This window comes from Crocuta crocuta, unplaced genomic scaffold, assembly GCF_008692635.1.
Source record: "Crocuta crocuta isolate KB4526 unplaced genomic scaffold, BGI_CrCroc_1.0 scaffold233, whole genome shotgun sequence".
NCBI lineage: Eukaryota > Metazoa > Chordata > Mammalia > Carnivora > Hyaenidae > Crocuta > Crocuta crocuta.
The window spans coordinates 2,825,564-2,843,187 of NW_027529526.1; the positions used below are offsets into that span (position 1 = coordinate 2,825,564).

Here is a 17,624-nt window from a genome sequence, read left to right on the forward strand (position 1 = left end):
TGGAATGGGAAGTTGGTTCAGGAGGGGCACTGTCACCCACTGGTTCAAGCCTCTATGAGCCTCATAAGACCCAGCCTGAAGGGATTCACAGATCAAAGATTTCTTCCTAATGGGAATAAGCCCATGGAGGAGGCCTTATAGAATTACGCTGGAGGTGACATGCCTGGCAATGGGTGAAGGCCTCAGGAGCGCACGAATGTGCTTCTATTTGTGGATCCATAGATTATCCCTACCCACTGATGTGAGTCTCAGGACCCACACAAAAAAGTCTCAAACCTCCCCATGCCTCCCGAGAGCCTCTCCCTCAACTGCTTGTGTTTGGGGGGGGCACCAGGTCTCACTGGCAGTGAGTGACAGGGTTGAGGTTTGACCCCAGGTCTGCCTAACTCCAGATAATAGACAACAACAACGCACATTTGTTGAGGACTCCCTAAATATCACGGTCTATTTAAACTCCCTACACCAGTGTAGATCTCATCAAACGCTCCAAGGGAGGCGCCAGCGTCGAGCGCAATCACCGCGCCACCACAACAAACACGCAGTCGGGGCCATTTGCTCCCGGGGGGCGTCGGTGGGAGGTGATGAGCTTCCGGATAGGTGTTTCAGGCTTCCCAGCGGCCCCGCCCATGCCCCGCCCCTACCGCTCCCGACCACGCCCCACCGCTCTCGGGCCACGCCCCCACCCCTCCCTGGGCTGGCGGATCTCGGTTGCGGCTCCAGCCGGCTCTGGGCCCCCAGGGGTCCCNCGACGCTGTACGATCTGGCCCAGCCATGGACCGGAAGGTGGCTCGAGAATTCCGGCACAAGGTCAGAGCTGCTCGGGGCCCCTAAGGCGTCCAGGACCCTGGAGTCCTGGACTGGGTGAGTGGGGGATGGTCAGACTGAGGGCCACCCTCCCTTCTCCAGCTCGGTTTAAGGGTTTGGATGCACGGGCACCCCTGAGTGCGGTTTGGTTTCCACCAGGGACCCCGGTAAAATAAGAGAGGGGGCACTAGGACTCCAGGTGTGGGAACGCATAACCCGGTCTGCAGAAAGTGCCCTTTTCCTGCCCTCCAAGGGTGGGAACTTCTCTGGGTGGAATTCCTTCCAGCCTTGGCCTGAGGACAGAGTGCTTCCCTGCATGCCCCACAGTGGGCAAAATCCCGCAGCTCCTAGTGCCCCAAACTCAGGGCTGTTGGAGCATATGGAGAGGGTATGGGACAGTGTTTGAGAGGTGAGAATTGGTGAGAAGGGAGGCTGTTTGTCTCTGTCCTTTGACCTCAAAACATGAGTTAGAAGCACTTTAGGGAGCCCCTTTCCCACTTCGAGGCATATCTTAGGGCCTGAGAAGCAGGTGAAGAACTGGCACTGACCAGGGGGCAGTGGGAGGAAGGAAAGAGGTCTAGAGAGTCAGCCAGACTCTTCAGACAGAGCCACATCTCCCCTGGTGTGTCCCAGTAAGGGACCTCATGGATGGTTCAGGATTCTCACGCCCTCACTGAAAGAGCCTGGATTTCACCCCGGGCGTTTCCAGAGCTGTGTGGGAGCTGCTGAGACCTTGAGGCCAGAGAGGACCATTGGAGTTAACCCAGTGAACCTCCCCCCAAGGACTAGGATGCTACAGAGCCCAAGGATGAAGCTAGGGGTATCTGGAGCCACCCACAGGCTTTGCCTGAGGGACAGGTGACCCTGTGCCCTGAGGCCATCACAGAGCCCAATGGGACAGTGTCTTTAGACCAGGCCAAACTTCTTCCCATGCCTGAGGGAGGAGAGCTGAGGTAGGCAGAGTTGGGGTGCTTGACCCTCTCTCCACACAGGGAGCCAGAGGAGCCAGCCAATGTGGAGGCCACAGGAGCTAAGGGTCAGGGGGCAGTCATTCAGTTAATAAATGTATTTGGAGTACCCACTCTGTGCCAGACCTCATCTGTACCCTCAAATTGCTGGCTGCGCAGGTCGGAGGCAGACCCTACATTAATAATTTCCCACGGCTGGGTGCTGAGTGTTGGGATCAAGGTTTGGTGGGAGTACAAAGGGAGAAAGAAGCTCATACTGGCAGAGGGCTTGGGTATTCTAAGGGTGAGAGATAGCTGGGAATTCAGCAGGAGTTTGGGGGGTGGGGACTAGCAAGGGGAGCATGAAACTGTTCACCAGTGCATCGTGTTGTGCAGGACGTGAGGGGAGAAATTTCAGCCGCCGGGGACATTTGGTGAGTGTAGATTTCAGACAACCCACTTCAAAGGAGCACAGCCTCTCATCCCCACCGCAAGACTCAGGCTTGAATTTCAGTTTCCGGCCTCTGAGCAGAAAGTAATGTCAGGTCCTCTTTGGCCTTTTTTCTATGGGTACTATCTTTGCGTCTTTTTCAAGAATTACCTGTGGGGTCCCTGGTGTCTGACTGGGCCCTGGAGTTAACCCGTTTGTCTTCACCAGGCCTACAGGCTTCAAAGGACTTCAGGTCTCTGTGTTTCCATTGCCCTGCTCTTCCTCATCACAAGAGTCATTACCTATTAATGCCCCTGTGTGTGCAGGCGGGGCGGCACCATGTGGGCGAGGCCCTGGCTGGACTTTGTGCCCTGCTGCCTCCAAGACGTAGGAATCTTCCCCTCCCAGGTTGAGATCATCTAGGAACTAGGGAGAGAGGGCAAAGCAACAGAAGTCTGTGTGGGGGCACACAGACAAACTGGGTGAAATTTATAGCTTCTGTTGACTGCTTTCTAAGTGTCCCTTCCTTAGTGCTGTAGTGCAAATTTACCCCTTGGGAATGCTTTGTAATTGAAATCTTTAGTTGGTTAGAAGTAGCACTAAAAGTGGTATATTGTCATGGAAAGTGCTGTGTGGCCTTGAGCAAGTTATTAACCTCTCTGTGCTTCAGTTCTTTGATTTGTTAAATGAGTATAACAATATTTATTTGTGAGTGTTGGGTGAGATCTACACAGGTGTAGGGAGTTTAAATAGACGATGATATTTAGTGAGTCCTCAACAAATGTCGATTGTTGTTGTCTATTACCTGAAGTTGAGCAGAACTGGGGTCAAATCTCAACCCTGTCACTCACTGCCAGTGAGACCTTAGGCAAGCCATTTAATCTCTCTGAGCTCTAGTTTCCTCGGCTCTGAGATGAAGTTCATCATGCTTATCACACTGGACAGTTAGGATTAAATAGGAATTCAAGTACTGGCTACTCTGGATCTGTAATAACCATTTGGTCCATGGCCACCTGCAGATACCTGCGGAGCATCCTGTTGGATAAGCCAGCAGGCTTCAGGCTATTGAGTAGAGCCTGTTTCTCTGGGCTTGTGCAGTTTCCCAAGGACATCAGCAACACTTGCGTGCCCTTCCCAGTCACCGCCTTGGGCCAGGATACCAAGGAGAGGGGAGGGGGACATCAGAGAGTAAGTAAGGCTCATCCCTAGAGATTTTCAAAAGAAGACTGCTCAGAGTCTACATCTTGAAGGAACTTGGTTACTCATTTGCTCAAAAAGTGTTTATTGCCTGTTCAGTAATCACTCATTTATGGATAGCTGTAGTGTACCNGTTTTGCTAATCATTCATGCATTCATGCAACAGACATTGACTGAGCTCCTAATCTATGCCCAACATTACTCTAACAATTGAAAAATAAAACAAAGTCCCTGACTCCTTAGTACACACTAGTGCGGAAGACAGTTACCTAGTAAACCAATACAAGTATCATATAATGCAAAGTAGTGATACATGCTGTGAAAAAGATAAACTGGGATGAGAAGATAGAGGGCAACCAGATGGTAGTCAGGAAGGCCCCGCTGAAGAGGTGATATTTGAACAGACATCTAGAAAGAAGTGAGGGAAGGGGCAAGGAGTGGAAGAACTTGGAAGAATATTCCAAGAAGAGAGAACAGTAAAGTACAAAGGCCCTGAAGTCTTTAGGAACAGCAGGCACAGTGGTGTTTCTGAGAAGAATTACAGATTCAAGGGTAATGGGTGATGGATTAGATTGGGGCAGGGGCCTGTAGACTGTGACCAGGACTTTGGGTTTTGTTCCAAGAGTGATGAGAAGCCAGCAGGGGAGTGACATGCCTGCCTTACCCTTAAAAGGGACTGTTCTGAGTGCTGGTAGAGAGCAGATTGAAGGGGCCAGGAGTGGAAAGGGGGACCCCAGTCAGGAGCTCCTACAGCAGCCCAGGCCAGAGGTGAGGGCTTGGACTAGCCTGAGGAGCGGTCAGATCCCGGACACGAGAAAAGGTAGACCTGATGGGTTCTGATGATGGGTGGCTGTGGGTGTGGAGAGAGAGGCATCAAGGAGGAGCAGGATATGGGGACCAGATGTGACAGGGTGGAAACCAAGAGTTCCATTTTGAATGTTTTAAGTTTGAGATGCCTGTTCAGTCATTAAGTAGAGAGGTGACAAAGAAGGCCAGTAACTGTGGGAGTCTGAAGATGGGAGAGGCCTAGGTGCGAGATGAGCCTCAGTGAGTCCTTGAGGAATGAATGGTAGCTCAACCTCTGAAACTGATGAGGTCACTTAGGGACACAGTGAAGGGGAAGAGAATACCCAGGGCACCCCAACCTTTAGAGGAGAGGAAGGGGAGAAGGAAGAGCAAGTGAGGTAGGAGAAGCAGGGGAAGGAGGGCATGATCAGGTGTGCCAAGCCACCAACTAGGGGCGCCTAGGTGGTGCAGTCGGTTAAATGTCTGACTCTTGATCTCGGCTCGGGCCATGATGTCATGGTGTATGAATTTGAGCCCCTCTTTGGGCTCTGTGCTGGTGGTGGGGAGTCTGCTTGGGATTCTTTCTCCTCTCTGCCCCTCCCTTGCTTGTTATCTCTCTCTCTCAAAATAAATAAACAAAAAAATTAAAGAAACAAATGCCACCCACTAGCTAGCAAGACACAAGTGTCTTGAAAATATGAAGAATAATAAAACAAGAATCAAGTATGCCCAGTACTGCCCAGGATGCATGCTCTGAAGGCCTGGGAAGAAGTGTGGCTGGACCCATTCATTCCAGCAACATTTATGGAGCGCCCACGGCCTGCTAGCTGCCGAGAATACCGATTCTGCATTCATTTACTTAGTTTTAGTCAACAAACACTTAGCACTTGCTATGTGCCAGGCCCCGTGCCAGGCACTTAATGATTATTAACCCAATCGATAATTTTAAAAAAAACAATGATTAATTCTTCAGAGAAGGATGAAATCCTACAAAATAGGTAATTTTATCCCCATTTTACAGATGAGGAAACTAAAGTACAGAGAAACGCAGAGCGGGATGGGGAAGGGGCTCGTTAGCCTCACCCTGCACACTCCCCCCAGGCCTGTGTCTGGGCCACACACAGATTAACGGAGAGACAGTAGAGTAAAGAGAGAATGTACAACATAGCTTGGTGAGAGCCCTGGCAGGGGTGGGAACAAAGTGGTGTCACGTGCACAGAATGACAGCACAGGATTTGGGGGCAGGTGGGGGGNTTAAAGATGTGAGCTCATCTCTGTGAGCTCACAGAGAGAAAACGCTGCTGGTACCACCACTGCTAAGACCCCATGTTTCACACCAGCCAGAGTTGAGGCAAGAAGCATGGGGCTCATCCCATGGGTTTCCCAAATGGGAAACTAAGGAGAGTTTTATGAAGGGCAGACAGGGATGCATGAACCCACAAGGTGTGGTAACAGGGCCCGGGAGCAGCAGCAAGAAGCCAGGTGCTCCTGAAGGGGCAAAGGTAGGGAAGAGCCATGGCTACAGACCGAAGCTCAGAGCCGCTTGTAAGGTGATGTAGCAGACAGTGTGAGCTGGGGAGTCAGAACCCCATTTTCTCTCTCCTCAGGCTCTCTCAGAAAGCAGGGAGCCCAGGCAAAGCATCCTGGGACACAGGGCAGCGTGGAGAAGGCTGGAGAGTGGGTCTGGAAACACAAAGAGGCGCAGCCCATGTTCTAGAGTCCTCAAGATTTTGGAGCCCTGGGCACTGTCTTAAATATTTTGTATAAATTCGCTTATTTAATCCCCGCAACAGCCTGAGAAGGGCAGATGTTCATCGCATGGAACAACATGCATTATTTAATCTGTTCTTGCTCTCTTTCTCAGTCTTCGGCTGGGTGCACACGTGGGGTTGTATTTGCATGAGCTGAATGTTGTTTGCTTCCCCTGTGCAGCTATCCTGAAGGGCCAGTCCCTATAGAGGAATGCTGGGACATGAGGTTGGAGAGGGCCGAGGCTAAATCCATACAGACAGATAGCAAAGAGCTAGTGGAGCATCAGCCAGAGAATGCTGATGCAGGATGGAGGAGACCAGAGACAGATGGGCCGGGAAGGAGGGATTGATGTGATAAAGTATTTGTAGATGGGGGGCTCCTTTAGGGTTTCTGTGCCCATATCAAGAGAGATCCAAGAAAAGGAAAAGATTTTTAAATTTAATTAGAAAAAGACACAGTGTCTTGCACATAGTAGGTGTTTCAGTAAATGTCTATCAGACAAATGCATACAAAAAGTTGTACCTGGTAAGTGGATACTAGGTGGTGGTTAGAAACAAAGCCAAGGTTTTGGAACCAGCCAGCATAAGTTGGAGTCTCAGCCCTGCTCCTTCTTCAAACCTGTATTTTCTCATTTGTCAAATGGGGATGATAATATCCATGCACATCAGAGGTTTGTTGGGAGGGTAAGAGAATTCACATAAAGACACGGTTGGCAGTCGGTAAGCAGAGTATGGCCTGAATGAGCGAACAAGGAGCAGTCCAAGGGCCAGATTCAAGGAGCCCCTGCTCTAGGGCATCTTGTGCCATTGTCCTAATTCCCTGTGTTCAGTGTAAAGCACCTGGCACACAGTAGGTCTTTGACAGCACTGTGCCGTGCAGAGGTGCGCAGTGCCAGAAGCATCTGTTGAATGATGAATGCACTCCAGTTGCTTTTGTCTAGAGCCTTCCTTCTATCCTCTTGGCTCAGCCCTAGGTCATTACCTCTATTAGTCCTCAGCTACATCTGCCACAGCCTCCTGGTTCTGTCCCTCTTAGCTCAGTTCCAGCTCGTCACAAAAGAGTAGGTTACAACAGGTGTAAGAGGGACTGTCCTACCTCCTTCCCACCTGAACCCTGCCTTCATTTAAGAGGAATCCAAGCCTCCTCTTGTAGAGTCTCTCCTGACCATGTGCAGCTCAGAGCCTCCCGACCCCCCTCCCAGCTGGAGGCCGTTCTTGCCCTCTTACTCAGTCTTGGTCTAGAGAGTCAAGGATACAGCCTGTAGAGATTCACACTGAACGGACCCAGGGAGTGGAACCTGGGGCTTCTACCCACCAGTTCCCCTGGGAATGAGGTGCTAATGAAACAGCTCCTGACCCTGACCTTGGAGTCCCAGCCATTGACGTCAGCAAAGTTGAAATGATGTAACTTGACTCTCCTCCAGGGGGGTGGGGGGGGGGTAGTGAGGGACTGAAGGGATGTGGAGAGGTGAAGGAGTAGCCAGGAGGCTGACTAGTGGACAGACGTTAGGGCCAACCCGGCCTAGGCCAGGGCAAGTTGCCCCTGGCATTGGTGACACAGAAGAATGGTAGGGTGTTTCCGGTGAGTGGGATGTGCTATCTGAGCGAGTGGCCCAAATCCTTTCTGAAAGCAGTTATCCGGCACTACAGTCACTATCAGGTAAGGCACTGGGCTCCTTCCAGACCGGGGGTCTGACACTGGCATTGCCACTCTGGACTCTGGTGACATAGCCATGAGAGTGAGCGGTAACACTGCTGCCATGGGGGTGCATGACGGTCATGCGGAGGTTCACGTGTGTGCATATGAATGTGCACTCGCCTGGGGATGAGATTCAGCCTGACCACATCTGGATGTGCAGAGGTACTCTTGCGGCCACTTTGGGGTGATCTGCATGCGTCTGGTGTGTTACGGTCAGAGGGCCAGCCTGGTCCTTGGATGCCCTCCTCTCACAGCCCTAGCCCTGTGGAGATGCTGAGGACACTCTTGGCAGTGGCCTCCCCCTCGCCAGGGTCTGCTATGGGAGTGCTGGGCCTGGGGCTATAATTCTGCCCTTGCGTTTTCTAGGTGGATTTTCTGATTGAAAATGATGCGGAGAAGGACTATCTGTATGATGTGCTGCGGATGTATCACCAGTAAGTGCACTGGGTCTGACTCCCGCGGACCACCCCGGGTACCTCTGTCTCCAGGGAGCCCTGGGATGGGTTCTGAGATAGGGGGACCTCCCTCTCCCACCCTCGGAAGCTCTGGGAGGGAGGCAGATGCTCAGTGCTCCTGGGAATCAAACGGACACGCCTTTCACTTGCCTTAGCAAACGTTTACACAGATACTCTGTGCGTGGCTTTGTGCTAGGAGCTGAGGGTACATGGGTGAACAAGACAGACCGGTCGCTGCCCTCAGTTTGCTCAGAATCCAATGGGGAGGCTACCAAGTAGCCAGATAGGTTCAACAGAATGTAATTGCTTAGATCGAACAAGAAATGGCAGCCGCCCCCAGCTGCACGTCGGATGTCTCTTGTTTATTCAATCAGCGTGCATTTGTAAGCTTCTGCCACTTGCTGGGTACCAGGCAGAATCTGGAAATGAAAAAGATCTACCTTCTTTATTCAAGCAACTCCTGGCTCAGTGGGGAGAGTATATGGACACTACAACCACAAATAACTCTAATACAAGTTACAGAATAACTGATAAGGTGAAGTAAAAGCCGGGTGTGAAGAAAGGGGCATTTGCTTCTAATCATGGCGTGCAGGACCGAGATGGCTTGAGCTAGGTTTTGAATGATAAGAAGGATTTTGATAGGTGGAAATATCAGAGAAGGACATTCCAGGATGAGGGATCACTATGAGCACAGGTGCAGAGGCAAGAAAGCACAGGGGGGTGACAAGTCATCTGGCGTAGTAAAGCCCAGGGCACACAGAGGCCATAAACAGCCACAAGCTTGGAGCAGCTCCACAGAGACAGGCCGTGGAGGCCCTGAGCCCGCCAAGGAGCATGGATGGTGTCCTCTGGGCAGTGGGGAGCCATTGAAGGGTTTTGAGAAGGGGAGTGACTTATATTTAGAAAACACTAGAGGAGAGTGAGCAGGTCGGCTGACAGCTGGAGAAAAGCAGGCCAGAGATGCTGAGGATCTGAACGGTGTGAAGGGGGGCCACGTGAGAGATACTGGGAGGGCAGATTTCACAGAGCTTAGCTGCGGATCAGAAGTGGAGTACGAGAGGGGCCACTAGCATCTTGCACGAAACTTCCTTGCTGGGATGATCCTGGGCTTTAGAATTAGGCAGAGCTGAGTTTGAATCCTGGTTTAGAGTTCATCTGTAAAATGGGTTAACAATCCCCTACCTCGCCACTTTCCTTGTAACATTTAGTGTGAAAGAATGAAGCTCTTCCGAGGCAGCTGGCCCAGAGTGAGGGGCTCTGGGATTTTCCCGAGTGTTCTCCCCATTTCCAAGGCCTGGACCCAGTGGGTGATAACCCAGCCTGGGACTGCCTCCTCTGGGAATCCGTGGATGTCACCCAGGCCATGGGTGAGGCTCCAGGCATCCCCCGTGTCTCCGCAGAACCATGGATGTGGCCGTGCTTGTGGGAGACCTGAAGCTGGTCATCAATGAGCCTAGCCGCCTGCCGCTGTTTGACGCCATCAGGCCCCTGATCCCGCTGAAGCACCAGGTGGAATACGACCAACTGACCCCCCGGCGTTCCAGGTGCGGAAGGAGCTGCCGGGACAGAGGCCGGAGTGGGAGAGCTCACCTGGGATGGGCAGGGTCACTCACTGGTGGATGGGGCAACGCTGGCGGCCAGGCCAGCGCTGAGCCTGCACTGACCTCCCCTATGGCAGGAAGCTGAAGGAGGTGCGTCTGGACCGTCTGCATCCCGAAGGCCTCGGCCTCAGCGTTCGTGGGGGCCTCGAGTTCGGCTGTGGGCTCTTCATCTCCCACCTCATCAAAGGGGGTCAGGCAGACAGTGTCGGGCTCCAGGTGAGTAAGCAGAGTTGAGGCAAATGGAGGATCAGGGCCTCAGGCTTCCTGTCTTCCCCCGAACATGGTCGCCTCACCTTTCTGAGACTTTTGGGGGAGGGAAGTCTTCTTTGGGCTGACGCATCCTGACAGATTTTCCTCAGGCCCATGGATGTCAGGCTGCAGGCAATTGCCAGTTTTCCTCAGTCAAGCTAGGAACCTAGACACTGCACTTCACCACCCACCCCACTTCCCAGAGGAGGAGCATAGTTATGTCCTAACACCTGAAGCTTTAGACGTGTAGCCTTTTCCAAGAAGGGGAAAAGGAAATCCCAGTGTAGTATGGTGCTTAAGAACATAGATCCTAGAAAGCCAGACTGTCGCGGCTTTGCTCTTCATTAGCCATGGGAATATGATGAAATAACTTAGCCCCATGCCTCAGTTTTCTCATCTGTAAAATGGGGATGATAATAATAATCCTCCCTCCCTCATCAGGTTGTTATGATATATAGAGTCACAGCCAGTAAGTGGCAGAGTCAGGATTTGAACCCAGATCTTGTGCCTGCCAAGCCCGGGGATCTCCCTTCAGCACCCCAGGTGCCTCTCCCTTGGGGTCCCACACCTCAGTGACCTTATGTCTGAGCAGAGATGGGCCAACCTCCAGGTCTCACTCCTGCTGGAGCGCGGAGCTGTGTTTTGTGTGTCCACATAGAAGAGGCCCTCCCACTGCCTCCCCAGGCTGCCAGCATGTTTGTTATCAGGCTGCCACGACAGGGACTTCGGGGGGCTCCATTCTGGTACAAGGCCCCATGGAGAGGGAGGTGGAAAGTGGGAGCTGACAGACATTGCTTTGTTCTAAATCCCTGTCTCACGGCTCACCAGTGGCGGCTGAAATTTCAGCCTCTTCATTACTCCCCTCCTGTGGGGCACATTTTCCAGCCCAGAAACACAACCAGAGAAAAAATATAATGAGCTCCTCTCTTGGCATCGACTGAGGCCCTCTCTTTTTCCAGGGCAAGCTCTCCTCCTCGCACAAGCATTTCTCAACGATGCTTTCATGCTTGGGGACATCAGGGCATTTTAATGAAACTTAGAGTTTTACCTTCCCACCTGTTTCTCAGGCTTATGAATTATCTTCTCTTTCTTGGGCTGACGGGCTCATCTGTCCTTTGTGCTGCTGTCCGTCAGATCACTTCATTGTGGCCCTTGCACAAAGGGCCCTTTGCAGGGCTCCACCCTGGAGAGGGAGAGAGAGGAAAGCAGATATTGCAGCCTGAGCCGGGAGCTGTGTGGGAATCATTCTGACCAGGGTCCTAAGTAGGTTCCCTTTAGGAACAAAAGAGGGAGCCTCATGCAGAGGAGCTTGGGGAAAACATCCACACCCATTCATCTGTCTGGGGTTCATGTTTCTGGGATGATCTCATACCTGAGGTCTGAGGACAGGAGAAGATTCTGGAGGCAGGGGAGGGACATATTCAGACTGGCTGGACTGAAGGCCCTGCTGATTTGACCTGTGAGGCTGGGCCCCAGGTGGGGAGCTTGGACCCATTACTGAGACTCAGCCCTGGCACTCTCATCTCTCCATTCTTGTCCACCTATTGGACATATTTTAATGTATTTATTTTTAAAGTTTACTTATTTATTTTGAGAGAGAGAGAGAGAGAGAGAGAGCAAGCAGGGGAAGGGCAGAGAGAGAGAGGGAGAGAGAGAATCCCAAGCAGGCTCTGTGCTGTCAGCACAGAGCCCGATGCAGGGCTTGAACTCACAAACTGTGAGATCATGACCTGAGCTGAAACCAAGAGTCGGATGCTTAACCAATGAGCCACCTGGCTCCCCGTATTTAGATTTTTTCCCAAATGTGTCCTGTCTGAACCTATGTCCTCTGCCCTGTACAACATGCTGTGTAGTCCAGGGCTAGAGAATGACTCTGCGTGCCTTAGTTGTCCCAGCTATAAAATGGACAGAGTAATCTCTGCCTTTCCTATGGGACTTGAGGTCACCTGTGACAGGTGGCAAGAATCCAGAGAGGACAGGATGCAGGGAACTGCAGCCAGGCTTGGCCCGGTGCCCTCCCTCTCTGCTTCCAGATGCTCGAGAGACAACGCTTGTTGTCTGTATGGGAGACCTGACTTCAAATCCAGCAACACTGTTTACCAACCAGGTGACCATGAACAAATCACTTTACTTCTCTGAGCCTCAGTTTCCTCATCTGATTAACAGAAACACAGAGTCATTATAAAAAGTGGGTGCAAAGAACAGACCAGCTGCTCTCCTCACAGCATATGTCCCGAGAAATCTAGAGAGTTCTTTAGCGAGCCCCTCCCTGTGACACCTTCTTGAGCCCCTTGCCACTCTGGCCAGGCCCCCGTGAAGATTAGGGTCTGTGTTGAGACGTGGAAGGGAAGCATTCAGGGAGTACTATTGAGAAGGAGACTCTGTAGGGATGTTGTGGAGGGTGGGGGTTGGCCTAGTGAACCCCTCAAAGGCTGTGTGCCCGCCCAGCGCCCAGACTCCAAGAGTCAACTGTGTCCCCACATGTACCAGCAAGTCCCCATGGGGACAGCACGTGTGGTGTGAGTTAAACTGCCAGCTGACTTGTGCTGGCCTCAGGCTGGAGAGGGGCATCTGGGATCCAGTCCCTGTTTTGCAGCTAATGGCTATGTGACCTTAGACAAAATCACCTCCCTGGGCCTCAATTTCATGTGGATCCTTCCAATCCCACAGGTTTTTTTTTTTTAAACGTTTATTCATTTTTGAGGGGTAAGGACAGAGGATGAACAGGGGAGGGGCAGAGAGAGGGAGACACAGAATCTGAAGCAGGCTCCAGGCTCTGAGCTCAGCAAAGAGCCCAATGTGGGGCTCAAACCCATGAACCGTGAGATCATGGCCTGAGCTGAAGTTGGAGGTTTAACTGACTGAGCCACCCAGGTGCCCCCAGCCCCGCAGTTATTAAGTGAGGACCTTTAGGACTGACCCCCAGAGCCAAGGTGCTTGGAGGGGCCCATAGCAATGTCTAGCAGGGTCTGAGCTCACCATAGATTTGTATCCAAGGGCTGGTCCTGCAGGCCTGTGAGCCCCTGTCTCTCCCAACTGAATGAGGCCCAAAGTCCTGCGAACAGGACAGGAATATTTAGGGCTCAGGCCCAACTAATGGTAACAATTGTGACCATTAATTGACTACTAGCAGTGTGCCAGGTGCTGGCTGGCTTTACATGGACCTGCTTACTTAATTCTCACAGCTGCCTGGGCATCTCCCCATTTTACAGATGAAAGGAACTGAGGTTCAGAAAGGAATTGCCCAAGGTCCTTTTTTCCTCTTCCGAGGACAACGTTCACAGGCATTCAGAATGGTCTAACGTTTGACATCCCATCGTAGGCTGTCCCACAAAACAGCCTCTGATGAAACTAGGCTGTCCTGAACCTCTGGCAGTGGATTCATTTCCCTTTAGACCAAGAAGGTTAGGAAGGCACCAGACTCTGCATGTGGCGCATGCCCAGGCCAGCTTCAAGGAGCCCGTGCTGTGACACCTATAGTTCTTCCAAGGCTGTCTAAAGTGGACAAACACATCCGCACGGGCTCTGTGTGTGCCATGTGTGTTCATGACAGGATCAAGCGTGTTTTCCTTATTAAGGAGCAGAAAATTGTCGTGAAAGTGTCAAAAGCACAAGCACAGAGTCAGAAAGCTAAATTAAAAAATGAAGATTTTCTTTGAGTAATAAAAATATTTAAAAGAGAGAGAGAGAGAGAGACAGAGACTTGCCCAAGGTTGTGCAGCTAATAAGAATAGAAGAAGTGAGGGGCGCCTGGGTGGCTTAGTCGGTTAAGCGTCTGACTTTCGCTTAGGCCATGATCTCACGGTTCATGGGTTCGAGCCCCGCGTCGGGCTCTGTGCTGACTGCCAGCTCAGAGCCTGGAGCCTGTTTCAGAGTCTGTGTCTCCCTCTCTCTGACCCTCCCCTGCTCACACTGTCTCTCTCTCTCCTAGAAATAAATAAAAATATTTAAAAAAAAAAAAAGAAGAAGAAGAAGAAGTGGGGGTGTGGGGGGCACCTGGGTGGCTCAGTAGGTTAAGTGTCCCACTCTGATCTCAGGGTCATGAGTTCAAGCCCTGCATTGGGCTCCACACTAGACATGAAGCCTACTGGAAGCAGGAATTTGCATCCAGGACATCTGATGCCAGAGCCTTGTGTTTATTCACTGTTCTTTGCTCACTCCGAGTGGGAATTCGGAGGTCAGGGCTGTGACAAAGTTAAAATGCCCATTGAGCTTCCATAGAGTGGAAAGAAAGAAATTGAGTGTGTGTCAGTGATGTGAACTTGGGTCACGAGTCATGGAAGTTCCCCACCCCGAGTCAGTTATGGGGTTACGGTGATTAGCAAAGACAGGAGAGGCTACTCTGTGGGCGGGGTGGGACAAAGGCCAAGGAAGATCTGCCTGGATCTAGGTGAAGGTTGCCCTTTGCATGGGTTATGGAACCTGATGGTGACCCAGTGGGGAAAAGGGACACTGGAGTGAGGGTATAGAGTCCTGAGTTCTAGTCCCAGCTCTGCTACCCATTCTCTGTGCCTCTCACACCCCCTCCATCTTGGTTCCTCCATCTGTAAAATGAGTCAGAAAGACTGCTTAGGAGTGTCACTACCCTGGGGCCCCTCAAGCTGATGGAGAGTGGGTTGGTTATAACAAGGTACTAGGGTACATACCAAGGTTTCTTCTGAAGGAAGGCACGTCATCTCCCCCTTTCCTGGAGAGCAGTCCCAGAGCACCCAGTGGCAAGCCTGCCCGGATGCCTGGCGCCTCCTCGCCTGGTGCTCATTCCCTCTGTCTGTGGCCAAGGTAGGGGATGAGATCGTCCGGATCAATGGATATTCCATCTCCTCCTGCACCCACGAGGAGGTCATCAACCTCATCCGCACCAAGAAGACTGTGTCCATTAAAGTGAGACGTGAGTGAGGCCAGAGAACCAGGGGCGCTGATGGAAGGGGGGGGTGGAGTGGGGTGGGGTGGGGTNGCTCCTGGGAGACCATCCTAACCCCTATGCCTTTCTCCCACAGACATTGGCCTGATTCCCGTGAAGAGGTGAGCAGAACCTTCCTCTGCAGACAGACTCTTCCCTGTGGGCTCAGGGTCCTGGGATTGGCATTGGGGTCTGGCTTCCGCCGAACCAGCACTGCTCCTGGGCCAGCGGTGGCTGGAGGCTCCCGCTGGGCAGCTCTGGATTTGGAGCCTGGTTCCTCGACCATCTCTCTCTAATGACTGCCCTTTTACTTTCCTTCTCCCCAGCTCTCCTGATGAACCCCTCAAATGGCAGTATGTGGATCAGTTTGTGTCAGAATCTGAGGTAAGGGCCAGGACCACCTGTGATGGGGTCTGGAGAGGGCTGTCTTCAAGGAGGAGGCAGCAGGTCCCAAAGGGAGGGCTTGCCCCAGAGATGTGCCTTCAGGGGCTTTAGACAGGCCCCCAGGGAATCCAAAACGTCCCTAAGGGTGGTGGGCCTTCAGCCAGGCCCAACTGGGGCACACATACCCCCCAAGGATATAATAATGGTGAACAGCCTTAGGTGAGAACAGCAGTGCTTGCTCTAAAGGACTTTCTGAAATCAAGAGGCCCCCGGCACACATGTGGACACCCCGTGACCCTTCTCCCATCCTTCCTCCAGGGGGCGCGGAGCAGCCTGGGCTTCCCCGGCAGTCGGGACAATAAGGAGAAGAAGGTCTTCATCAGCCTGGTGGGATCCCGGGGCCTTGGCTGCAGGTGGGTGTCAGTCATGCCCTGGGACTCCTTCATGGCCAGTAGACCCCAGTAGACCCCAACACCCCTCCCCTTTCTCACTGCTGCTTCTGAGGAGATGACACTTCTCGGTGCCTGATTTCCTGTCTGAGCTTCACAACAGCCCTATACAGCCAGAGGGACAGCTCTGACAGGCCCATTTTATAGATGAGAAAACTGAGGCCCAAAGGCAGAGCCATGTTCCATTGGTGGGCCCTTGAGTCACTGCAAAAGGAGCCTTTCCAGGTGGCCATCTCTGTTACAGTTCCCTTGTCATTTACTACCTTGTGGGCTTCCTTAAGTGGCAGCCAGGGAATTGTAAACACATCAGGCCACCTGGGGTATTCTTTTTTTTAATGTTTATTTATTTTTGGGGGGGGACAGAATGTGAGTGGGAGAGGGGCAGACAAAGAAGGAGACACAGAAGCTGAAGCAGGCTCTAGGTTCTGAGCTGTCAGCCTAGAGCCCTACGTGGGACACAAACCAATGAACTGTGAGATTATGACCTGAGCCGAAGTTGGAGCTTAACCGACTGAGCCACCAGGTGCCCCTGGGCTGTTCTTATTACAGACACAGATGCTCCAGTTACAGATCTAGGCTCCAGCCCCTGCTCAGCCACCTGCGAGCTCTAGAACCTGGACTGGCCACTTAACCACTCTGAGCCTAGTTTCTCCCTCTATAAGCTGGGGATGACGATACTCACAAAACCATTATTGTGAACAGGAATGAGGCGACAGAGGTAAAGTACCAGCTTAGTGCCTGGTAGGTAGTAAACAGTTGGTAACCATTAGCTGTTGTTATTTAAGTTTTTCGTATTATTTCCATTCATCCCCATTTATTCAATGCTTTTCTGCCAAGCATAGGGGATAAAAAGTCCCCCCTTCCCAACCACTAAATACTTAGAGCATAAAGTGGCAAGGACCCCGAGGGAGCTACTTTCTGGATCAGAGATGGCAAATATGTCTCCTGTCCCGTGCTGTTTCTCCTCAGTTAGTGGTGGCTGCCCTGGAGTACTGCACTTGACCATCTTTTGACTCTCCCCAAATTTAACTACTGTTGACCAGAAACCTTACCGATAAACAGCTACTTAACACACATTTTGTATTTTCTCTACTATGTACTATATGCTTACGGCAAAGTAAGGTAGGAGAAAGAAACTGTTGTTAAGAAAATCCTAAGGAAGAGAAGATGCATTTCCAGGGCTGTACTACAAGAAATCCACATACAAGTGGACCCATGCAGTTCAAACGCATGTTGTTCCAGGGCCAGCTGTGTTGTAAAAAGAACTTGAAGGCTGTATCTAGGGTTGGTGGAAGAGTGCTATGATTGGCTCGTGATGTCTGACACAGATGCGGGAGGGGAAAGTAACAGTACAGACGCCATCCTTGGCATAGGTATCTTAGGCGTACTGAGGAGGGAGCAACTAGCTTAGTCTTGGGATAGAATAAGGAGTTTGGTGAAAACCTTGTAGAGGAGATAGGATCTCAATCTTAAGGAACGGAGAGGAAAGTGCTAGAAAGAGAAGAGAAATAGCATATGCCATATATTGGGTGAGGGGTTGGGTAGCAGGAAATTACAAATAGTTTTTTGCAGCTGTTGTCTCAGGGAGATGAGGCTGGACAGGTAAGCGATGGAGCCCCACGAGTACTGAGCCACCTCATGGGTGACCTGGATCCTGGGGGCCTGGAGTACCGGGCACACAGGCAGGGGGTTCAGGACGTTGAGAACGAGCAGTGCCACGGCGGATGAGCAGAGCCTCACCTGCATTTCCCACCTCTCCCTCAGCATTTCCAGTGGGCCCATCCAGAAACCTGGCATCTTTATCAGCAATGTGAAGCCTGGTTCCCTGTCTGCCGAGGTGGGGTTGGAGGTGAGTGACTGATGCTTGGACGGCCCCAGAGGGATGCAGGGTCAGACGATGACCCTGGTCATCACACAGTGATGGAGGAGCAGACCTTACCACACAGCCCTCTCCCAGGAGCCACTGAGAGAG

The 17,624-nt window shown here is 51.8% G+C and overlaps 1 protein-coding gene and 1 pseudogene across 5 annotated transcripts in view; both read left to right on the forward strand.

Moving 5' to 3' along the window:
- The first annotated feature begins 746 nt into the window (after positions 1–746).
- The window catches only part of USH1C (USH1 protein network component harmonin), a 47,854-nt gene continuing 30,976 nt past the window's right edge, over positions 747–17,624 (forward strand). For all 5 annotated transcript variants that reach the window (XM_077761125.1, XM_077761120.1, XM_077761122.1 and 2 more), the window contains exons 1-9: positions 747–807; positions 7,981–8,048; positions 9,470–9,613; positions 9,748–9,886; positions 14,699–14,807; positions 14,917–14,941; positions 15,146–15,203; positions 15,522–15,616; positions 17,417–17,501. In XM_077761125.1, coding sequence (XP_077617251.1) covers positions 772–807; positions 7,981–8,048; positions 9,470–9,613; positions 9,748–9,886; positions 14,699–14,807; positions 14,917–14,941; positions 15,146–15,203; positions 15,522–15,616; positions 17,417–17,501 — 759 coding nt within the window. In that variant the 5' untranslated portion in view covers positions 747–771. The remainder of the gene's footprint in view (positions 808–7,980; positions 8,049–9,469; positions 9,614–9,747; positions 9,887–14,698; positions 14,808–14,916; positions 14,942–15,145; positions 15,204–15,521; positions 15,617–17,416; positions 17,502–17,624) is intronic.
- LOC144229114 (large ribosomal subunit protein eL34 pseudogene) lies at positions 13,213–13,578 on the forward strand (annotated as a pseudogene).